The following is a 24,979-nucleotide window of genomic DNA, read 5'->3' on the forward strand; positions in this document are numbered from 1 at the left end:
TGTAAATGCCATATAAATCAGCTGGATTTTTTCAAAAAGATAATTCTTTTTCTTTGTATGCAAAGCTCTTTCTGAAGAGACAAAAGTTGAAAGTGATTTATTACTGATTGATTCAGACTCTCTTCAGCAAGAAGAATATCATTCCTCACTCATAGCACTTATCTACTCCTATGGCTGCTCAAAACTATTCATCTACTCCTGAGCTACTCATTGCTGCTCTTCACTCCAGAAGGCTGAGGTTTGGTGCTCATTTTGAGAATTCTTTCACTTCTGACAGCAGGAAGTCATATTTAATAAATGTTTGCAATTGGCCAAATCATCTATGTTAAAGAGCTCCTTCAATATATTAATTGAAATTTCACATATTCATACTGCCCTTGGGACAGAAACCAAGTGACAAAAAATAAAACAAGTCAAGTGTTTCATAGTACACAGTCCTGACCCTGGGCAGGAATTTTGCAGGTTACTTAGAAGGTATTATATGAACAGATCTGGAAATACATTATTCTTCTGACATAAATTATAGCAGTGGTGTAAACATGGAACCATTCTCTCTGTACATATTCCTTAAAAGAAAATTAGTTCCTTAGTTCCTTAAGTCACACTGTATTTTCTCTGTGTATTTTACAAAAGCTATTTATGTGCATACATATACTCTAGTGGTGAGAAGGAAAACAGCAATTACTGGAGTAAACATAACAGTGAGCAGAGGAATATCATTGAGCCAAGAAAGGACTTTAATCACGTTAGAGATGCCATTTGATATTATGTGTAAATCTAGGAAACCTCTCAAAACTATATATCTTTTTGGTAGAAAGTCCTATAGCAGTAACTCACATATAAAGTTAAAATATCTTTCTCTTATATATATTTTAAGTGGCTTTTATTGTTAATGGCAGGTGATGAATTTAATAATTATAATTTGATACAGTATGGTACAGTAAATGAACACCATATATTAATTCAGATATCATTTATGTCACATTAATACTATCCACTGAATGCAGTAGTAGAGAGAGAAGGGAAATTTGCAGAATTGCAGTGCTTGTTGACTGGCTTTAGAGATGGAAGGAACAGATGCAGTGATACATTGATCATATTTTGACCAGTATCTGCTTCAAGGTTTTCCTTTTGTTCAATATATCATGTTTCTTCAGGACCACACTGTTTTGTATCCTGCCTATTTTCATAATTTTGCTCACTCCCTATATATCCATCACTCATTCTCCTATGATTGACTTTCACTATTTGCCCTTTTCCCAGACCACAGGCTCATAGGGGAAAACTTGCAACAAAAGCAGCAGTGTGTGTAGATTCAGAGTCTGTGGTTTCTGCTGCCAGTTCCAATGACAAGCTGGCATCTTGTGACCTCTAATAAACGACCTCTAATAAATTGGTGGGTGATACATCTCTTAGCTGTTAGGCAGGATGGCTGTCTGCATTTTCAAGAGAGTCTTGAAAAAGAAGGCTAAAATCTGTCCCCTGCACGTAATAAAACTGGAGATACCTTTCTGCAGACCTTTAAGGTCAGCTTTATTCTTGGAAGCGGTGCAGGCCGCAAATTGGACAAACTTTAGATTTTTAACAAGTATAATTCCAATGTACGCTGCAAAATTTAGGTGTGTTAGGCCCTTCTCATACTTCAGACTGGGCCCCTTTCAGACTCTATAGCAGGGAAATTTGGTTCCTGCAAATACTTGGATCCCTATTTATGTGCACAGACTATATTGCACAAAGATTATACCCAAAATGAAGCAGCTAAATCTATTGCTAGTATCATAACACATAGTAAACCTCTATGCATCTAGTTCTTTGAAAGAATCATAGCACAACATAGGAAAAGGATAAATTATGCTGTTCTTTCAAAGGGTTGACTTTTCCATTAACCAGCATATGTGCTGAGAAAAAGAGGATAGGAAGGGGTATGCCTACATGTTGAACACTTAAGCATTTACTTATTACACTCTTACTCAGTTTGGCATTAGACTAGACACAGAAATTTGCCAGCAAGGTCATGATCCTACTCATTTTATATGTAAAATATATATAAAGTAATTACCTATTAATTCTGTATAAGCATGCAGAACCGCTTTTTTCCAGCAGTCATTTTTCAACAATCCTATTTTATTTATCATTAGGCATTCCAAAATTCAATAACTGAGTTAGTTTTATCTCTGAATCCATGTAGCATTATGAAGACTTGACTAAATGTGTACATGGAAGAGGTACTGAATGTGGTAAGGAAACAGAACAGTAGTCCCTGAGAAATACTGCATGGATAACCTCAGAACTGCCTTTTCTTTTTTCTGTTTTTCTGTCCTCAAGCTCAATATCTGAGTCAGATCAGCCATGTTAGCATAGTTTGCCTGCTTGCCTGCCTGCCTGGAGAAGAATGTGAGCAAAATGCCTTTAAAGGCTTCCGTGACTATACAAAATGAAGGCATATTTCTAGCTTCCCAATGGTGGTTAGTGAAACAGTTTGTTTTCTGAGATAGAAAACACTGTAACAGAACCTGACAATACTTCCTTGATTTGAATATTTTCCTGAACTCAAAAGAAATAATTTACCATTTCTTTTTGGAAAAATAATCTTTTAGTCTTTAAAAGGCACAAGGCTGAAAGAAAGCAGTAAAATCTGCTGAAAAGTGTATCCTCCAGACTACTGCACTGATTGTTGCCCACAAACACTTCGCTGAAATACTCTCTTTTTCAAAAGTTGCCTTGTTTTGTACCTTTAAAATTATCAGCACTTGGAAAAGCCTTGTTAAATCTGAAAGAATTCCTGTTTCCCCTTAGACTTAACAATGTTTCAGATACTGATTAAAAAGGGAGTTCTCCCTTTATTCCTGAAGTCAGTAAGAAATATTATGGAAAATTGTGTTAACTCTTGCAAATCCCTCTACAACTATAAAAGTACAAATGAGATCGTCCCTGCTGTTTCAGTCAGGCCTATGAACCTCAGAGCAATAGGATATTTATAAGAAAATTCCAGACATAGCAGTGGTGCCGTGATCCATATGACCCAAAGTTTCCAGTCTTTGTCTATCCTCCTGTCTTTAAGGAAAAACAGAGGGGCGTAAAATGAAAACTTGGAAGATCACAAATCATTGTTATGACTCATTATAATGAATGATTTATGCATTACTTTCTGGAGTAGTTAGGTTGAGTTCAGGGAAAAAAAGTAATGTTCCTTTATAATTTTCACCACTTTATGCCAATTTTCAAGCAACTGTCTTTCTTGAAGCAACAACAATCTTTTTTTCCACACCATTCTGGGTAATAAGTGAGTTTTTTCAGCTGGAAGAGTTTGTTGTGATATAAAGGTGCAGCCTTACACGGCTGTTGTCAAGACCCTGTTAATGTTTCCATTACAGCATTATTTTGTATTGTTTAAGACTGGGATGTCAATTACTTGAAGTTGAACTTTGGTAGTTTTGAAAAAAGTATTTAAAAATAAGAAAAATAATCTCATTGTGTGGGGCCATTTGGTTCTGCAAAAAAAAAAAAAAGTATCCTGGCAGTTTTGTAGCAACAACTGTGATTCAACAACAGCTTTGAATATTCAAACTTATTCTTCTCACCCTCAGTGTACAACCTGTATTCTAGATTCTCCTGAGTTTTCTTTAGCATTAGTTTATGTTGTTATCTGTTTATAGTGTGAATTAGGAAAGTAAAAATTAGTCTACTGAAATCTGAAAATAACGTCTGTTTTTCCACTACATTGAATTTATGAGAACTCATTTCCTTTATTTTTTTTCTTATCTTCATACAGTGAATTAATAGGGTATACTCATAGGTGTCAAAGGTTTCTCCTTGCTTACTAGGATAAATTTTAGTGCTACAACAAAATTTCTTGAATGTTTCCTTATGTATCTGTGGACTCTAAAAGAAATGGCAAGCTGCAATTTGAACACACAGAAAGCTTTCCTCAGAGTTAGGCAAAAACATTTTTATTTTGATTTATACATAAGTGCACTATTTCTGATTAATTGAATTGCATAAGGCAATATTTCACTATTTTTATTATAAGTCACCACAGCAGTGAAAGTCATAGTGCTTCAGAGGAAATTTCATCCTTAACTTGCCTTGTTGTGTCCTACTGTATGTTAAGAATTGCTGTGATCTCAGCAATTATTGTCATTATCAACTCAGCACTGCTCGATAATGAATTCCACATAAGCTGTAATATTGGGGCACAGTTAAGTGGGTAAGAGTTGAGTTTCAGTCTTTAACTCAGAATTTCCTTGTTTTGCTCATTTGAGTCTCTATGTTTTCTGTCACTTAGCCATACAATTTAATAGGAAAAATTATCTTTTCATGGAGTAGGTAATGTTCTTATTATGTGAATTGGCTATTAGTCATTTAAAGTGTTTGTCTGTTAATGAGAAAGGCCATGTGTGTTAATGCTTTCAAATCCAAGGTATTTAGCTGTATTTTTCAGTAGAGTAAATCTGGTTGCATCCTTTCCAGTATTTAAAAAATCTCAGCCACAATATATTAATGAAATTGTTTTCCTTTCAAATATTTTCCAGCACAAAACTAACATTTCTTTCAGCAGCTCACAATTTGATTTTGGCTATTCTCCTCTAAAAATGAATTTGGATTTCTGTGTTTGGCCATTTTTCTTTTGGGAGAAAAGATTTTTTTTTTTGTTATCTTTCTTTGATAGGGATGTCTATGTAATGTCTAGGGATGTCTACAAGTGTAATGTAGATTTTGTTGTGGTTTGAAAACTTTTGGTGCTAAATCATTTTAACACCAAAAAAAAGTTAAGAATACATTCAGCTGTGATGGGATTGGTCTCATCAAAGAACTTAAAATGTTAATGAAGACTGAAAAGTGTTGAACTACCCACCTAAAAATCCTCCCGCTACATCTTCATGCCAGAATGCCACAAAAATTCTTCTGCCTTCTGAGGAGAGGTGCTGTGAGATTTCCATAACAGATACTGAGATCAAAGCTTTGTTGAGAAAACTGTGTAGAAGTACTCGGCCCTTTCTATAATCATTGTAGAGGAAGAATATTACTTCTTCCAGTAGCATGTCGATATTTGCTACATTTTCTGAAGTTGGAAGAGTTTTAGAGCAGGGTTTACTGTTTATATTTCAGATATTGTCCAGTAGTGACCAGTAAGTGGTCATTTGAAGCCTTGCTATGGCTAATCAGATGTGGTTGAGTTTACAAAGCTGTGTTGAGATTTGCCGTTGCATCTCTTTGGAGTAACGGAGAACCCTTTACCATTTAAAGGCAGCAAAATTACTCCTCTAACCTGGTATTGCTTAACTGATGAGTGAAATGTTCATACCTACATTTGCATTTTTTAACAACTCTAATTTGCAGAAGCTCAGCCATACATCACAGTAGTATTACAGGACACTAGAATTGCTTTCCATCAAGAGGTCAAGAGAGGATATACATTTTTGTAATAAGAGTTAAACTGAGATTAAAAAAATGGAACACTTTTTAAGCAGGCACATGTTTCACACTGAAATCAGCCAAACCACATTTTCATTTTTCCCTGAACTGAGACTGCATATATACAGGAGACTGCATGTCTTAATATAATTATCATATAATATATGATTTCTTATGAAATGTCTTCTAGTCATTAGTTTATATTCCTCATCAGATTGTCTGTTGTTACTCTGTAAGCTGTTTTGAAGGAAAACATATAAGACTTTTATTCAAAACTAATGAAAACCAGATTTCTTCTGTTGATGTCTTAGGCTATGAGTGACTTAAAATCATACAAATAGCTCCATCATCTCTGACAATATAAAATTACTCCTTTTGGTGCTATTTTGAATGATTTGTCCAGTTTAGATAATGCTCCAAAAAGTCCATAGATTTGGGTGTTATTTTCACTTAGGAAGTATTACGCAATAGAGATTACAAAGGTTTCAGAAATAAACCATTGCTGTAAAAAACAAAATGTTCTTTTTACTGTTATTGATTTCTGCAGATTCTTTCACCAGTGTAACTAAGTGCCTTATACACAGGAAGATGTAGACAGAAAATACTAATGCTTAAATTTGCCTGTTGCTTTTAGAGTGAACACATCCTGTCTGATCTCACTGTGTTAAGGTGTATTGCACAATCTTTCACACCAAATACTGTGTGATCTTTCAAATAGCTGTGCCTTTTATGATCATTGCTGTCATCGTATGTTGTGCTCAGAATTTGTGTCTAGGCAGCCAAAGCAAAGCTTCAGTGACAGAACTGTACCTTGTCCATAGCCACAGCTCTGGCAGAGCAGCCAGCAGAGCTGCTCCTGCGCTGCCAGGATTTGTGGATAGACGCAGATGAACACTGGAGATAGTTCTAAAGGATAATAAAAATATGTATTGTTTACAAGTCCTTAAGCATGAAGAAAGGCTGGTGCTTTCAAGGAGTTCATAGAATCCCACAGCTGCCAGTGGTATCTGGGACCTGGGAAACACAAGAGCATTCCAGGCCCTGGAGGCTGGGGTGGGAGTCAGGCAGCTCTTGCTGTGCACAGGCAGTAGGTGGGGAGGACTCCAGCCTGGAGCCTCAATCCATTGGTGCAAAACACCAATTCAAGTGTCCTCAGTAATTTCATCTGTGAAATAAAATGGAACTTGCACATTCATGAGGTTTCTCTGAATGGTTTTTAGCGTGGAATGAAAAAGTTTTCCTTTTCAATACTTTTGTTTTTGTTGTTTAGAACTCCCCCTCCACACACACAGTCATTGATGAAATTAGATTATTAAAATATTTACTGTTTGAACTTAGCTTCTGCTGAATTTCTTCCTTGGGAAAACATGAAATTATTCATATGTAAGTGCTATGACTAGTTATTTTTGTTATTCTTTTGCGATATTACTAGGGTAGATCTGCATGAAACAATTAAATGGATTAATGTGACCTGCTTCTGGTCAAGTTATTTTTTTTCATTAATATTTTTTAAAACTATATGCAAAGAAAAATTTCCTTTTGATGTTATAGCTACTGTATGTTTATCCCATGCACACAATGGAAGAATTAATATAGAAGAAAAAAAAATCAGAAGAGTTCTTTATTAATAGCTGAGAAAATTCAGCTTTAGTGTCAAAAAAATTAAATACATAATAATATGCTTACTGTACTGTGTTCTTTTTCCCACTGATACTTTTGATGGAATGATGTGCTGCTTAGCCTGAATATTAAAGCAAGAGAGAGGGGAAAGTCATCTATAAAAGTAATAGGAAGTACAGGAAATATTAAGTTGTTCATCTGATTAGTATACTTTTCTCTGGGCTAAGGGTAAGAGTCACATTCAGAGAACTGGCTGAGAGAAGCTGTTTTGTCTTGTTTAAGACTTCACGGTTTTTGTATTTAATGATGCACTTCATTCAGGGACAATACTTGTTAAAAATTGTAAGTTCAGAGTAAGCTATGGATGGTAAGTTCTCATCATCGAGGCTGAAAGAGTTTAGACCAAATGTTTTATGGGAGTTTAAACTAAGTGCTTTTAGCCAATCTAAAAGGAGGCAGCAGGTGGTGATGATCTTACTGGGTCCAGTTTGATCAGAACAGCCAACATGTTCCATGTAAATTCTGCTGGAAATTGCTAAGTCTGTTGTTCATCTAGCTGTAACTTTTGCCATGCATATACCCTTATTCAGATGTGGGTAGTTCTTTCTCATCTGCTGGTGGTGGTTCCTCCTTTTGCCCTATTTATTTTTCATGGCAATTTCTGAAATATTTTTCTTGGAGACAAGGTACAAATTTGACAGCAAGAGGACAGAACAAATCTGGATTGCAATAAGGCAGGGATAAGGTGTGGAATGGACACATTTATGAGATGCAATGTTTGATAAACATATTTGTAAATGTGAGAAATCATCCATTTCTGTTTGGAAGTTTTCTATTTTACCATCATAGCTGGTAGTTGATGTTCTAATTGATATAAAAATCAACTCTGCAAAGAAAGCTATCAGGTATATTTAAATTATTTCCATTAATACTATCATTTTTTTTTTTTTTTTTTTTTTTGGTTAAAAAGCCAAAAAATTCCTCCAAAATTCAAAGGTGTGAATAAACTTTAAAAGTATCATTAATTCCAACGAAATGAAATTAATTGTGATTAGTTTTAAAATAATTTCTCATAATGCTTCACTACTGGTTTATAATAATAATATTATTATTATTAAAATAGTATTATAATAATATTTTTTCATAATGCTTTGCTACATCAATTCTGGTTTATTTCTGTAAGGTAAATATGAACTGTAAGAAAATTCAGCTACAAAAAAATCTAACTACCATAGATTTGAGACAGATCTATGGCTAGTATGGAGAATAACTGGAATTAATTCTGTTCTTTACCTGTTTTTTATGTTACTACTTTATTATATTGTTATATGCTTTTTACAGGTAAATAATCATCATAGCAATACTAGAACACTCAAAATATGAACCTCTGCAGTAGCAAAACTTGTATATTTGCTTAAAGCAATTAGGTTTTTTTGTTTGAAAAGTAATATTCAGCTCTCTAACAGCTCCTATAATTTACTGTTAAAATAAGTGGCAGAATTATACTCTCAACTTAGTTATTATCCTGTAAGTAACATAAGCAACTCAAAGAACTTGAGCCAAAAAGTGAAATAAATTATATATTTGACGTCTATTTTCCACTCCAAAGTTTTGCATGAAATTTAAGCATTAGTAGATATCACTCAGTAACACCTGAATAAATGTTTAACTTAACAAATCAAAATCTTTTTAAATTATAATTTAAAAATATAAGTTATTTTATTTTCTTATAAGCATGTTAACTGTTAAATAATGTATATTTGTATAAAACTTCAGACTACATTTTTTTATCAACATATAAGGGTGTGGTAAATACAGTTAGGAGTCTGGAATCATGGGAATTACTGAAAGTGCAAAAAAGCTGTACATGTTTTCAGTTTTCCAAAGACCATACATTTATTTAAAAGTTGTTTTAAAATTAAAGCTGCACAGATATTTTAATTTGTTTTATTTTTATACCATGTCATTATCTTCTTTATAGCATCTATATACAATCAGTTCCCAAGTTTATTTGCTCTGGTACAAACCCCAACCATGAATCAAAATGTTGGAATCTGTGTTCAAAACCAAGTAGAACCTATGATAAAATCCTACTGAGATGTGCAGAGAAGGAAAATACAGCTAAGGCTGCCACTCCTTGGCAAGCACTGCAGCCTGGTATATAAACCTTGGTTCTCTGAGTCAGTGTTTTTCTTTCCCTCTGAACTCTGTGGTGGAGAAACCAGTCAGCAGTGCTGGATAAAAACAGCCAGAAATTCTGGAATTTATGCATGAGGGTCTTTGCAAAGCCAGTGGCAAGAATCTGACAAGTCTAGACTGCTCCATATCACACTGTGGTTGTCCTACATAACTGGGACTTAAATGCTCACTATGTGCTTCAATCTAGATATGAAAATACTGATTTCTTCCTTTCAGATTTCAAGATGACTAAAACAATGTCAATACGAATCAGAAATCTTTCTCCAGCCCAGATCAGTAAATGAAACGGGGAGGATTTTTAGGCAACATTGTAGTAAACAGGCTTTAAACACTAAATAGCTGGATAATGTAGTAGCAGACATGCATAAGAAAACTTTGATGGGATATTCAGCAAACATGAACAAAAAATTTAGCAAATTATAGAGGGATGTGAAAGAATCTTTTTTTTTCATAAAGCACATGCATCTATTTGTTCTTCTATAGGTATTGATTCTATTATAAAAGATTACCTAGAGGAACAGGAATAGGATCAGAAAGCATGATCTGGACTGTGGAGTTTATTGAACTCAGAAGGAAATGCTGGCTATTAAAAAACCAACGAGGACTGTGAGTTAGGCATTGGAAACAGATGCATGTGTTTGTGTAGAGTCATTGCTCTACAGCGTGATGGATCACTTGTTAAACGATAAGTGGTTCAGAGAACTGGTGAAAGAACTCAAGAGTCTTCTACATTATGGAATTTCAGGCACAGCCCATTGAGACTTATTGATCAAGGACTGTTATAACCATTAAATAATGTTCTCTCTCATGTTAGTAAAATAACAATAATTTAGGTTTATTCATTTCACAAGTAGAAGTTTTAGTGCTGATTAGTGGGTAAGTTAAAATAGTTTCGTGGTTTTAGATCATCAGTTTTCAATGCCTTTTGAACAGACCCCGAAACCTCAAATAGTTTTACAGTGTTCCCACTTTTTACAGAGATCCCAACCAAGTGTCTTCTGCAGTGAACAGGGAAGGACACCAATGTTTTCTTCTTAAACGTTGTCAGGGCACTTTGGTATCTAGTGAAGCTACTGCAAAGGTACTGTTCATTCAAAGGGGACATGGAAGACCAAGCCCTTTGGACTGCTGCTACAAGCCAGAAAAGAAAATGGGAAGTCCCTCATAGCATGGGAGATGGATGTAGGAACTGCAAGGAGCCAAGAGGGCAGGCAGCAAATGCCTTGGCTGGTCCCAGGTAACCCGGGGTGCAAAGTCCTTGCCCCAGCTCTGTGGGAGTGGGAGTGCTCAACACCACAGAATTCTGCCCAGAAAGCCAAGAAGCAGGAAAATGACAGGGGGGGAAAGTTAGCCTGATGCTAACTTTTAAAGAGATAAAGCTTGCAGTAGGCACACAATGTGTTGGAGTGTCCAGTGACTTCTGACACTACTTGGATGCTGGTAGTGAGTAGGAGGTCCTCCATCCCAGCCCTTGAAAAGCATTCCTGCACATATGGCTGTTCAGCATGTCACTGAGGGCTGCCTGCCATCACACTTCAGAATTATTAGACCAGAAGTTAGTGCTCTGATGGTATTTAGAGGGGAATTTATCTTTTTTGGTCTAGCAAAAGCTAAAAGGATACAAGGCAGCCATCCAAGTTTCAAAAATGCATGAAATTCAGTGGTTTTATAGTGCTTTTAGAAAGGAACGGATTTGAAGCAGAGAAAGCCATTACATATCCCCCAGTTGTATTCATTCCTCTAAACAATCATTAAAACCAGGCCAGGTTGGGGTTTTCTTTAAGGGAATGCTTTACCTCTTCTGTGTTATTAAGACTACTAATAGAGGCTGACGCTGCTGTCTCTAGGAAAACAAAAAAACAATTTTTTTCAGCTCTTCCCTGAGCTTCTTATAACAAGTGCTGGTGATCAATTAGTTAGTTCATTAAAAAGTTACACATGATTTTATTGAGGCAAGCAATTCTGAATCAAAGAAGCCAATTCACAGATCTAGGTTGAAGCACATAATTGGCATGTATTTTAGAATTGCTGTTAAAGCTGTAAAATAGATTTACTAGGGAAGGAATGGATCCAAAAACCCTAAAGGAAGGAATATGTTATTTGTGTGATTCAGTGTAACAAATGGACTCATTTAACACTAAAGTCTTATCTATATTAAAACAAATATGTGAAATAAATATAAAGCTTCTTTGACTTCTTTAGCAAGAAGTTAGCCTTCATCTGATAAAACGTAAATTACCTACAGGATTATTGCATTTCTTATGCCATTACTTACATTATTGCTATAAAAGACGTATTTTTATTGAATCATTTAAATTTAGTTGAGAAGTTGCCAATGTGTAAGCTGTTAAACAGAATTATATAAATATGTTCACTATGTTGTTGAGATCCACTGTGACTCTGGAATTAAAGCCCCAGTTCAACAAACAGTTTTGCATGCACAATTTAGTGGGGAACCTTACACATGTGCAAGTAGGACATTGCTGAGCATTTACAGGGTGAAAGAGAGCAAACTGCATTATTCAAAAGATGTTTTAGAAACAGTGATACTTTTTTGAGTTTACAAGGAGGCCAAATCTTGAAACTCAAGGAAATTAGTTTGGGTTAAGAAAACTTTGTTTTTAAATACTTGGAGAAAGTATGAGGTGAGTTTTTGCAAGTTTTCTTTAAGAAAAACAATGACATTTTTAATTTTGAGCTGAGGTGCATAAGAAATCAAGTCTTAAATATATTAAAATCAGCATAGAAACTAGGTTCTGTTATAATTTGGATTGCTCAACTGCCACAATGTAAAAGCTTCTGTAGCTGGTATTGCTGTTGGACTATGCTGATGGCATTGAGGCATTTTTTTCAACTATTAGCCTTCCCAAGGGATCTTTTCAGACAAAATGTTATGCACCAGCTCTTATTTGAGTGTAAGTCTATTGAATAGCATTCTTCTTTCTGCCAACTTGGCAGCAAGTTCTTGTGCTAATAAAAGAGGTTACCCCAGATAGAGATCCCAGATGTGCCTGAACAACTTTATTAGGACTATGGAGGGACTCAGTGCTTCCTTCTGACTGTTTTAAAAAAGGTGTGGGCTTGCCTTCATAATTGCCCAAAGAATTGCATCACTAGACATTTTTTCCTCAAATTGAACAAAATTATAGATGTGTTAGCACAGAAATACTGATGTTGAAAACGAGGAATGCCTTTTGCCACAATACAAATGTTCACTTGACCTTACTGAATTCTGTGGGAGAGGAGAAAATTGCTGTTTAACCTTGAGTTAAAAGTCCCTTGAATCATTATCTCACATAAATGAGATCCAACATAGTGATCAGAATAAGTAACAATTGACCTTTCTCAGAACAGCATTAATTATTAATTAATATTAATAAGGAACAATATTAATTATTCCTTGAAACCAGGATGATTATTGTACCCAGGGAAAAAAACAGTATAGTGATTGCCTGTTGTAAGGCTATTTTGAACTGGAATTGCCAACAGCACTATTCTTTTTATTTTTTAGTTCTATTTGATAATCAGCAGTTTAAAAAGAAGTTATGATGCTAAAAATTAATCTAAATCTACTTGAATGTGCCAGCTGCAGTTTTGAAACTGAAAGAAATAGGATCCTCTGAGATACTTAGTAAAATAATATAGTTTGTTAAACTCACTGTTGCTATCCATAAATCATAACAATAAGAAGTTTACAATCTTAAATCATAATCTTGATTTTCCTTTCAAGGCCACAACATGTTGAAATTTTTATTGTTGTCAGAATTTGAATAGAGAAAATAAGGTTTCAATTAGAATAATTAATTACTTGCTTTTATTGTTCATCTTATTATTGAATTACGAATCTAATATCTGATCATGTCTCTGCTTGATTTTTGTTGTAGTTGTGTCAGATATAAAAATGAGCAACACATGATAGTATTACATTCCAGATTTTCAAAAGCAAGGTTTGACTCAAATATTCACATTAGTTTCAGTGGGCCTTGGATCAGGCACAGGGTTAACAGCTTATTTTTCAAACAGCTAGAAAGAGGTGTAAATGTCAAAGGTGATAGCTATACTGTGAGTTCCATAAACTACAAAAAAAGTTACTACTAAAGCTCTATTTTTCCTTGGTTTAACAGCTTCTATGAAAACAGTGTTAATAAGTATATCAGGAACAGTATATAATAATGAATCAGAGACATAAAAAAAACCTTTAAAATTCCTTTTATATAATAATTGGAAAGTTAAAAGTGACTTAAAATCCCTGACTTCTCATGCTGTGATGTAAATTGTATTTTTTTTAGGTTCCAAATTCAAAGAGGGAAAGCTGATCCAACCAGTTACAAGAGCCTGGGGGACTGTTTTAGGACTATTTTCCAACGAGAAGGGTAAGAGTATATGTTTTAAAATTGTCAATTTTATGCAACCTTTCTTAATCATCCATTTTCCAGACATTAGATCCTCTTTATATTCCACTCTTCTTTTTGCAATTGCAAGAATTTGGCAAACATATTCGTACATAACGAGCACAATTTGAAAAGTCTTGATTAGTCTAAATTAGACTCACAATGCCATTTTGGGTTATTAGAATATGTCAAAGAATGCACAGCTGCATAGAGACGCTGGTGCAAAGCCTGCTTCAGCACTGGAGCAGGACGGCTGCATCAGTGTATGGCTGTATCTTCACTCTTGTGTCTTGTCCTGGTTTAGTAACTAGCTCAGGTTGAGTGTATCACTTGTTTACATGCTCTGATGAGGTGGCATTCCCAGTTACCTGTGGCAGACCTGTGTAAGCAAAATTTCACAGCTTTTCAGTTTGACAGAATATGGAAAAAAGAATTACTTGAATCATATTGGCATCACTGCCACTGCCAAGGTACCACTGCTCTAAGCTCAAGCTCTTTGAAGGGAGTTGGATTCTGATCCAGAAAGGCATTTAAATATAGGCTTAATTTTATGAGCAGTCCAGTTAAAGCCAGTGAATGTAATGGGATCAATCATATGCTTAAAGTTAAGTCTGTTATCCACAGGAGCTCTTTGGAAGCTAGCCTTTAATCAAGGTAAGTCTAATTGGTAAAACCTAGCTTTGAGTAACTGCCAGGCTTTCTATAGACCTTTTTAATACCATAGCAACCCTTTTTTTTTTTTTAATCCACATATCACAGCAACAATTTGGTTGGAAAAGACCACTGAGATCATTGAGTCCAACCCATAGATCATGACTACAACCTAAATATTCACCAAAATGGAACTGATCCTGTATATAGTGGCACAGATGCTGGGTATGGAGGCAGCATAGGTGCAGTGAGACATAGATTTCTTGCATCCACAAGCTGCACTGGAAAAACAGAGGTGAGATGAGCAGTGAAAATTAATAACTAGACCAGCTTTGTTTCTTGCAGTGAGATTTAGCTAAGCTAAACTACCTTAGTACATCCATATAGAACCAGATGGTTTGAAATGAGGAAGTAGGGACATACAAAGAAGTTTTATTAAGGTGTTGAAAGACAAAGTTATCACAGCTGTCCTTATTAGTTGTAAATTCATTTTTGTTGAGAGACTAAAGTTTTGGTTTTTCACTACAATAGACATTAAAAAGCTTAAAAGCTAAAAACATTCCACGCAAATAATAATCTGTGGTTTCTAAGGTTTTCTAGGCTGAGTTTATGTTAATTTGTATTGCTTCTTGAAAGAAAACTATTGCCGTATTAATATTTATGTTAATTTAAACTATTTTTAAATAGAAAACTAGTTTCAATATTTAAGTCAGTGAGTATGAAAACAATATTTATCTCATCCCAATTCACTAGTATTTTTCAAATCTGGAGAGAGAGTTTAAATCAAGAGACGTCTTCCAAGGTAATTGATTATTCATTGTTTTTTTCCTATGGAATTCTTGTCCCCCGACAGTGGAAATAAACCAGAATATTTTTAATGTTTGTAACAAGTCATGAACTATTGAGCAGGAAAAAGAAGATGGTTACATGAAAATATTATATATTTAAATCACGTTTTAGCAGTAGATTGCACCGAATTTCTGTTGGGCAAGAGTTAATATAGAGTTTTACTTGCCTCTATCAAAAGCAGTCAATACTGATCTAACCAAAAAGGAAATCTCATGACTACCTGTTTTTTCTCCAGGAAGTTAGACAGAGGCAGAAATTTACATTTAAACAGACGATCAGTAGTAAGGATAGGGGGAAAAAATGAGATAAAATATCTCAGATGAACTATAAGATTAAATTTTGGATAGCAATTAGAAAATAAGTCTGTTAATCCTGAAAAATCTGTATGACTCCATGAGTCTTTCATTCCTGTCTGCACAAGTTGTCTGGTTTTCTGGGGCATGGTGATTACGACAACTGTGAAGGAAGTGAGGGTGGAATGCGAATTATTTAATTTGTGAAAATCTCTAATCCTGATAACCCATTCCTTGTGTGACCACAAAAATATGCAGAAGAGAGCTCCAGAAAAGGGCTTTACATTTAGATACTAAGAAAACTAAATCAGTTTATGAGGTGTTCAGACTCAAGTAAATCTGTGAGGAGGGCATAAGAAATTCATTTATGCCCCATGCTTATTTCATATTGGCACCATGAAACCCCCCCATGATGGTGTGTGGCATTTTCTGAAAATATATAAATATCTAAATCTATAAAGAGTTTAGGCATAAACTAAAGCAGAAAGAACTAAACTAAACGAAAAAGGGTTTAGGCATCTATCTCCAGTGAATTCCCTTTTGGCATCTGTGATTTTATGTTAAATTTACTAAAAAAAAAAAAAAACCCTAACAAAATATAGAAATACAGTAGGAAAACAAGTGTTACTAATGGCCTGTCCCTGAAAATGTTTACATTTGGGAATATTGCTTATGCTGATTCATCCTTACACTTTTGAATAGTAGCAGCTAAGGTAAGCCAGAATGTCAAAGACCAGTTCAGGTGAGACACTTCATTGTGCCTTAATCTTTTGACCTTTTTGTATTGAGGTTAACTATGCAGAATCAACCTAGGAATTATTTCTTTTTATGAACATACATGCAAATGTTTCACAGTGGCTATTACTGAAAATCGACCAGTACTATGTTACTGCAGTATCACTGGAGCAATCTGCTGATTTCATGGAAAGCTTCATCACAAATAGCTGCCAGAATTCTTTAACCATCCCTCTGATTTTGTCCTCATTACAATGAAAAGGACAGAGGAAATAATTGTCTAATCACTAACAGAACACTGTCCATTCCAAAGAATCAGAAAACTCCTTTACAAAATGCTAGAAATCTTTGAACAAAACAAACCAAACAAAAATCCAAACAAACAAAAACCCAAAAACAAAACAAAAACCAAACCAAACAACCAAACAAAAACGCAACAGGAAGTTCTACAAAAACTCCCTTCCCCCAAACTTTGAGTAAACTTTGAGTATCTCTTTAGCTGGAAATAAAATTTCTTCATGAGGAATTAAGTTCTTCAAAGAAAGATTTATCCCTTTAATTCTTTTCTTGTCTTGAAAATGGGAGCCACAAAACATAAAATTTAATTAAGACTCACTAAATGAAGTCTCAGTTGAGCAGAGTATTGAAGGTCACGTAACTTTCTTTTAAAGGGAGTCAGAGCTATTAATTTCAGGGATTTTGTGAAATTGTTTTGAGAGCATCCAATCACTACCAATTGCACAGGACCTGCATAAGCAACCTCTGCTCAGTTGGATTTGCTAGGAGTTGTGCAGTAAAGGTTCTCTGGTTTCACTTATTAGATGATGCATGAATTGACAGGTCTTTGACAGTGAGGTAAACCCACCAGGAGCATGTCTGTTTATTGAGGAGTGATAGCTTTATAGCCAACATAAAAATAATTTGATGCTTATTGGGGAAAATATTTGGATATAGGATTAATTCAAAGCATTAATAGAGAAGACTTCTCATTGTCTGTAGATCCTACAAATAACGTTAGATGTTAGATTGTGTTAAATGACTGATCTTTATACCAGCATAATCAATCTTTACTGTGTTTGTACTCACTTGCTTTTTTTGGATAGTGACTTAAGTTGGAATTTGAAATGTAAGAATAAACCAATGTTCTAGCTGAATGTATATGTTGTATCTATATTAAAGACACATGGTGTTGTGTCTCATATTAAGAATGGAAAATTATGCCCATCTGCATTGTCTTAATCTGCAGTTACAGCATTAAAATGATGGATGCTTTTATTTCAAGTCTGTAAACAACTTTGTTCTTATAAACTTGGATTGTCATGGACTCATAATTTTAGCAGTAAATGTTCTGGGTTATAGTGGGTTTCCTGGGAGACACTCAGTCAAGAAACCTGTTACCTTCTCATTCATTTGTTAACTTTAATTAACAGGAAGGGCAGTAGTGTCCTGGATTCCACTTTTATAATTCAACACTTCAATAAGTTAGAGTTTAAAGTGCTTATTAGCCTTTCTTAGAGCTAGATGGACCTGGGAAAGTGCAAAACACAATTGTCATTAATTTGAGACTTCATTAGTTCTGCTGAGTTATTTGATTATTTATGTTTAATTTGCTTTGAGAAGGAGCAATTGCCACCACATTTACACAGTCCGATAACTTCATAATTATTCCTGACTTGTTCTCAGCACCACCTTACCACTCTCTTGTACCTATAATTGTCTGTATGACCACACACCTTTTTGTTTAATAATCAGCACCCTGACTCATACATTAATGGGGTTATAAAGCTGCACAAAACTTGTCAGCTATGGGTGGAGTATATGGGAGAACAGCCAAGACTAAGAAGGAGCTGGATGAGTGCAAAGTCATCAGCAAACATGCAGAAGCTGGAGGGCTCTTGGCTCATGTGATATCAGCAATCATGCATCAATTAAGGAATTTGCTAGCACTCTCTTTTGTCTTGCCTGGTATGTCATGGTAACAAGTGTTTGAGAGGCTGCAGCAGTGCTCTTGAGGCCTGGCTCTCCCACCTGACTCAGAAGTCACTCTGCTGCTGCTAAATGCCACTAGATCAGGGACGGAGACTGGCAGAGCTGGCAGCCATGCAGGCAAGCACCAGTCTCTGGCACTCACCAATATCATCAGTGACTATTCCTGCTCCCAAAAAAGGGTTGCACAAGATACAAATCCTATTCTTCACCTGAAGCCTTCAAGAATATTTCCAGCCAGGTAGACATCATGCCAAAAATCCCTTTTCCCAGTGTGCATTTATAAAGGAGAGATTGATTTCAACTTACTAGAGGCATAAATTCTTGTGATATTGAAAGACCAGACTTTAGGCTCTGCTTTCAATGCTCTGAAGGAAGCAGAAGTTGTAGATTAAGATGTTATTTCCCACAAACACACAGCTATTTACCCCACTCCTTAATTTACTGTTAGCACTTCAGACCAGGAGGAGCAGAAGTGAACTTGGACCCATGACTGCTTGCTACATTCAAAAATCTTGTTTCTTACACTTATTTCTACACTGACAGTTTCAGAAACTGTGATCTTGCAAACTGAAGTACAGGTACATTTTTTGCCTCCACTTCAGGAGCAGTAACTTCCATCTGAGCACTGAGGAAAGTCTGCTAGCATTTGTACTTCTAGGGAAAAAAATCTATGTATAGATCCATCTCTCTTCTAGTCCTACTGGCCTGTCTCACTCTTACAAACTCATAATACTTGCACCAGCCTTGCTAAAGTGAGCCTGAAGATGCTAAAATAAAAGTACTGGACCACAAAAATGGCTATTTGTATATGTCCTGATGCATCCACATATTTTATAGTATGTTGCTAATTTTTGGTCTTTTCATCTGTCATGTTGCAGAGTTATTCTGTGGATCACATTATTCTATGCTGGCATCTTCTTGCCATGTTATTTCACTAACATTCCTGTGTGAAATTATATTATCCAACGTCTCAATTCAGTTTTATTTTAAAAATTGTTGAATTGAAAACTCTAATTGAAATTATAAAGGACAACGTAGTGGCTTAAACTGGGAACCTGTGTTGAATCTGATGGCTTTCATGAATAAAGTTAATGTCTTAGGGCTGAATTTTTAAACCCTTTTTCTTGCTTTGCACATCTTTAAAAAGAAATACTCAGTTTTACAAAAGCTAGTATTCGCATATTTTCAGGGAGCATGAGCTTGCAAAATTTAAATAGGGACATAGGAAATTCTCATAGTACATTATTAAATTTATCAACTCTTTAATCAGTACATTTATTTTTGAACACAACACTCCTCAGCAAGTGCCCTCATGCCTGTGCAGTTTGGATGACAGGATCCACATGGCCCTGTGGGAAACTGGTCTCATATATCTGCAGTGAAAGGAAAAACAATGCCTTAGCATAGACTAGGTGTCACACAATCAGAGAATTTCAGGATTTCTTCTGACTAATTAGCAAGAGTTGCTTCTTCATAGTCCATGACATATATATACAGTGATAGATCTTCTTTCCCTGAAACTGTTCTTATGCCAATTACTCTCAATTTACCCCTTGGTCTACATGGACCTATGTGCAATATCTGGTCTTACTGTTTTCAGTTTCATTTCCTTGTCTCTATTTTATCTGGATTTGTGTCTTAAAACCATCATTTTTATTCTTACTCTGAATGGGTGCTGAGCCATAAAATATAAATGGTGATATAGCCTTGAATAAAGTAATCATAAAGACTACTTCCAAGATTACAAGAATGCATAAAATTTGATTGACAGAATTTCCATGATAATTTACTTTAACATATTGATTTATATTATACTCAAAAGGCTTTAGATCAAATACGACCACAAAGGAGACATCTTTTGTGTATTTATATGAAGGTGACGTGCTTTAAGCTTTCTTTTGTATATAACCAGTTCTTTATCCAGTGCCAACAATTCTAAGTGGCTGGATGGTTTTGCGACACTAGTGAGTCACAGAATAAAGATGACACTTGTTCTTTTAACCAATGGGTCTCAAAACACTTAACAGAAGAAGGAAACACCATTATCTCAAATGTACAGATGAGGATAATGATGTATAAAGTGAGTCACGTAGAGTCAAGTAGACCTGGATTGGAGCAGGCGCACAGGTGGGTCTCACAGAGCAGCCTGATACCAGGTTGCTTATTTGGCCCCTGGTAGCACCTTAATATCAAAGCTCTGAGGAACACATGTGTTGGACACAAAATTGCATTATTTGATACAGGTTTCTAATTCAGTTTTTTGAAGACTTAATCATCAGCTCATTTTGTGAAGTAGTTGCCTAAGAGCAGAAATGGATGTAGTGGCAGGTTCAGGCCTGAAGCTGGATATCCTGAGTGCAAGGCAAGCTCCCTGTTCCAGAGCCCAGCCTGTCTCCAGAGTCAGGAGTGTTTACTGATGTTACTGTCATGAGGTTTTCATCATCCCATTCAGGCAAGAATTCTTGCTCCTGACTGGAGGTTCCCTACCCCCATCTTCATATGTTAACACTTGAAAACATAAAAAAATGGCTTTGGAATGTGAAAAACTTTATGTGTGTAGCTGTCTGAAATAAATGACATTATGGTGGAGTAACTAAGGGCAGCATTTGACTAACCACATTTTTATTACTGACGGACACACATTTTACTTGCAAAAATTCATTCATCTGGTATATATGGCAACACAGTAAACAAGAACACTTTTAAAGAGAATCACTTCTGAGAATCATGAGCTTTAAAGATGAAACACATGTCTATTTATTTCCCATAGGAAAAAAGAACACAATAAAATAATGTAAATCTTAAAAGCATCTTAGAAGTAAACAGGCCAGACGTTAACTGGCATTAGTTGTTATCATTTGCTAAGGCCACTGGAAGTACATTCACATTGGATGTAGCATCTACATTTTTTAAGGATTCAAGTTGTATTTTTTTTCAAGTATTTTCATAATCATATCATTTTAACCTTAAAAACATGATTTCTTACATGTCTCTGTTTTCTAATACTATAAAATAAATAGAAATCATTATAACATTAGTGTTTATAGCAGTAGCTCCCTGGAATCAGATGACTGCATCATAAGATTCTTATACTAAAGAAGTAAAAAAATACCTGTAAGAATTGTTTGCAATCCATTTTAATGTATCTACTCAGAAGGTCAATGGAGCTAAATTGTATAATCCTTATTATTTTAACATTCAAGGATATTTGTTATTTTGCCACATTAGGTTCCTGATGGTTTCAAATATCATGTTTAATTAGATTAATGTGATAATTGTACTTATAATAAACCTTCTTTTAGGTCTAATGTGTAGAAAACACCATAGCATGCTTTATCATCAAAATCACTGAATGAGTTTATGTTCTCTGAAAGGGGAGAATTTGTCTCACAAATTTGGTAGCCCAGGAAAACGGCCATGCATTTCTCCTGCTTCAGTAACTGGCTCAGCGTGAGAGTCTGCAGTGTTTCACAGTGGTGAACTGCTATGACATCCCTGGTGCTCCAAGCAGGGGTTTGCTCCAGGCACCCTGATGGAGACATTTCTGCCTGGCACCATTCTCCTCACTTGGGCAGGGACCAGGTGCTGCCTCTGAGCCCTGGAAGCTCCGTGCCTCGGAGCTGCTGAGCTGGGAGCCACCTAGAGTGAGAAAACTGGGAACAGCTCGCACAGGCTGCGCCACGCGCCTTGTCCTTCTCCACAGCTTCCTTGGCTCCCCTAGGGCTGTACAAAAATTTCAGCTAGTGAGAGCCATTCGGGATAGGAACCAAGTCCCCTCAGAGTTTAATCACAAGCCAGGGCTGCATATCCCCTTAAGATTTCAGGAATTACTGTTAAATGGCAAATTAAGCTTAAGCCGTACTTTTGGATCATGCTGCTTTTTGGGGGTCTGTCCCTAGAAATCTTTGCTTGTTCTGAAATGATATCTCTTTAGTGCCATTAAGTCTCCAGAACTGAAACCTGTATTTAAAACATGAGAAACTGATTCAAACCGTAATGGAGAGATGGGGGGGCTGTGTCTCAAATCTGAGCTGGAGAAAGGTTGTCATGCCCAGTTACAGGCAGATTAAAAGATCTGAAAACTATCTGAAACCTCTTTCTTACGAAAGGAAAAAGCTCTGAAATTTGATTATTGTCAGTAGTCAACTCCAAGAATTAGCTATTTATAAGTTATGTAAATTTAGCCATTGCATTTAACATTTCATAAACACGGTAGAGGAGGCATCGTGAGGTGCAAAATTAATTGCAGGTACATGATGTGCTTCTTTAAAAGACAAGTAGTTATTTACTTCTCTGTAATTTGGGCTTCTGTTAGCTATTATTTGATAACCTCTTCTTTAAAATAAAATTTCCACTGTATCAAGGAAAAAAAAACAGTGACCAGAGAACAGATAAATCATTTTTATGTCCTTAGAACAGCTGACTTCACACTTTTATTACATTGTTTGAAATAGCATCTTTTCATCTGGAAGGAATCAGTTTAAAATGTGATTGTCAACACAACAAAACCAGCTTTCTGTTTAAAATGGCTGCTTTTGAAGCTTAGAACTACACTTTTGCCAGGATTTTCTTTACAGACTTTAGTTACTAGAACCAAGAGATTTTAGATGGGATGTTCACAGGAAATACCTGGCAGACGGCGTAAAATGCAAAGTAAAGCATTTTTATTTTAGTTGTAGAAAGCATGCTTGTGGAAAGGAGCAACAGTGTTTTAGGTCAAAAACTTTGTTTTTCAAATGAAAGTTTCTAAGCTGTAGTTTAAAGTGGGTGAGAGAAAAAGTTCTCATTAATTTTTTTGTGTCCTGACCTAAGTAATCAAAAAATGTACACTTAGCATATTTCTTAGACTATATCTCATACTTATTTATAATGGCGCTATTATAGCTCTGTCTAATCTACGTGTCTTTACCTCATTTAAATTCATTTCTTTACTGGTTATGTCTGAAAACACAATTTTGTCTCTTTCATGCAAATCCTTTTAATTACTATAGTCCACAATTTTTTATTTGTATGTAACTTACATTGATTTGAACTAAAATTTTTACATCTGTAAAAATGCGGATCAAGATTCTGTGCCAAATCAAGTACTTTATTCAGTGATAAAACATCTTCACTTCAGAAATAACTGAGCTTTACATTATATACATTTGCTCACTATTTGAACTGTAAATTACAAAGTTGTAGTAAGGCTATGACAAGCTATTAGATTCGGTAGAATTTTTCAGTAATCATAGTTTTCTTATTTTCAGGGTAGATTTATAATGTATATTACAATAGTTTTAGTAACAATTTTGTATTATTAAAAGTGGAAGTCTCTACAATTCTTTTCCTAATAAATTAATTTTTTTTCTTTTTTAATGTTGGAAGTTAAATAGCATTATATGAGAAACTTCTAAAATACATCTTTGTTAGGAAGGCAGTCTTTTTGTTGAGCCACAGAGCTGCCATGGCAGCAGTAACAGCCGGGTAGGCTGATCATTCATCCCTGACACCAACACCAGCCCCTCTTCTCTTTGCAATGTTCTTCACCCAAACTGAAGTCTTCCTGTATATCATACTTCACATTCTGAAGGAAATTTAGTGATCCAGATGTTGAGAATATCCATGCTTGACCATGGAGGAGAAAATATTCCTCCATAACAGTGTGCCAAATCAAAATAAAAAGGCAATGTAAATGGCTATGAATATTTGACAGTTACATAGATTTTCCATGGAAGGAATCTTAAATAAAACAAGATAAAATTAATTTATGGAATTAGCATGAAGTATGGAAATATTTTAGAAGATTTTAGAAGAATGTGTTTCTGTATAATGCTAACTCATAGTTCAGGGCACATTGAATTCCATATGACTCAGAGAATCGAACTGTGAAAAATAAATATTTTATTTTGCTTATTATGTTTTTGGCCTCTTCAAAGAAAATAAAATTCTAAATACGTATGAGGTTGGGATTTTTTTTAATTTTCATGTTTGCCTATGCAACTTATGGCATGCTGTGGTTTTTTACCCTATAATTATCAATACTAGCTTTAATGCAATAAGAATAGTTTTATTTAATTCCAAAACTGCCTACATCAAGTGTAATGTGTGTCTAACACACTGCATCTCCTTACAGGAATGCGTGCATATAAGCTCAGATAAACTGCACCACTGCGTTCTGTCTACCCAGCCTGGAGAGCAGCTTTCACTGTGAGCCAGCAGGCACTTCGTAGGCAGTTTCTGAAGTTTTCAAGTAGCATATGGAGCAGTAATTCTGACTGAAGCATTGGCTCCAGCTATGAATACAAGATCAATTCTGCTGCTTTTTTTATATAGCTTGCCTTCAGTGTTTGTCTATTTTTGTGTATTTTAGCTCTGCCTGAACTTGCATATACGCTGTTTTGTAGCTGACTATCATACACTGGGTGTCTCAAAAAACAGAATGATTTTTTAGGGTTTATTTCATTCTGACAAATGGAATTTTTCCATAATAAATAAACACCTCTGAAGCGTAGGAATTAGGTAGCCAAACCCAATACATCTCTCCGCTGTTCTCTGTAGAGTTAAACTCTGGGGCTGGGATAAATGCTTCTACAATCCTCCTGCCTCCCAATCTAGATAGGGGCTCAGATCACTTACAATTAAAACATTTCTTAATGAAAGTAATATTTTCCTAATTTTAATCCCACACAAACTAACTTTATATCCTGACTTAAGAAATTAATTTTGATAAGTGTACCTTCTTTAATTTGTAAAACCCTTCTTGCAACAAATTATATATTCCATTTATGTCTTAATTCAATTATTTTTCTGTATAAAATATTTCATCAAAAATGTCTTAGGTATTTTAAGAACTGA

At 35.2% G+C, this 24,979-nt stretch overlaps 1 protein-coding gene across 1 annotated transcript in view; it reads left to right on the top strand.

The window, feature by feature from the left end:
* The window catches only part of SLC25A21 (solute carrier family 25 member 21), a 231,485-nt gene that overhangs the window by 161,997 nt on the left and 44,509 nt on the right, over nucleotides 1-24,979 (top strand). Inside the window, exon 3 of the mRNA XM_021542713.3 lies at nucleotides 13,524-13,607. Within this exon, the coding sequence (XP_021398388.1) occupies nucleotides 13,524-13,607 (84 nt within the window). The remainder of the gene's footprint in view (nucleotides 1-13,523; nucleotides 13,608-24,979) is intronic.

This window comes from Lonchura striata, chromosome 6, assembly GCF_046129695.1.
Source record: "Lonchura striata isolate bLonStr1 chromosome 6, bLonStr1.mat, whole genome shotgun sequence".
In the NCBI taxonomy this organism is placed as follows: Eukaryota; Metazoa; Chordata; class Aves; order Passeriformes; family Estrildidae; genus Lonchura; species Lonchura striata.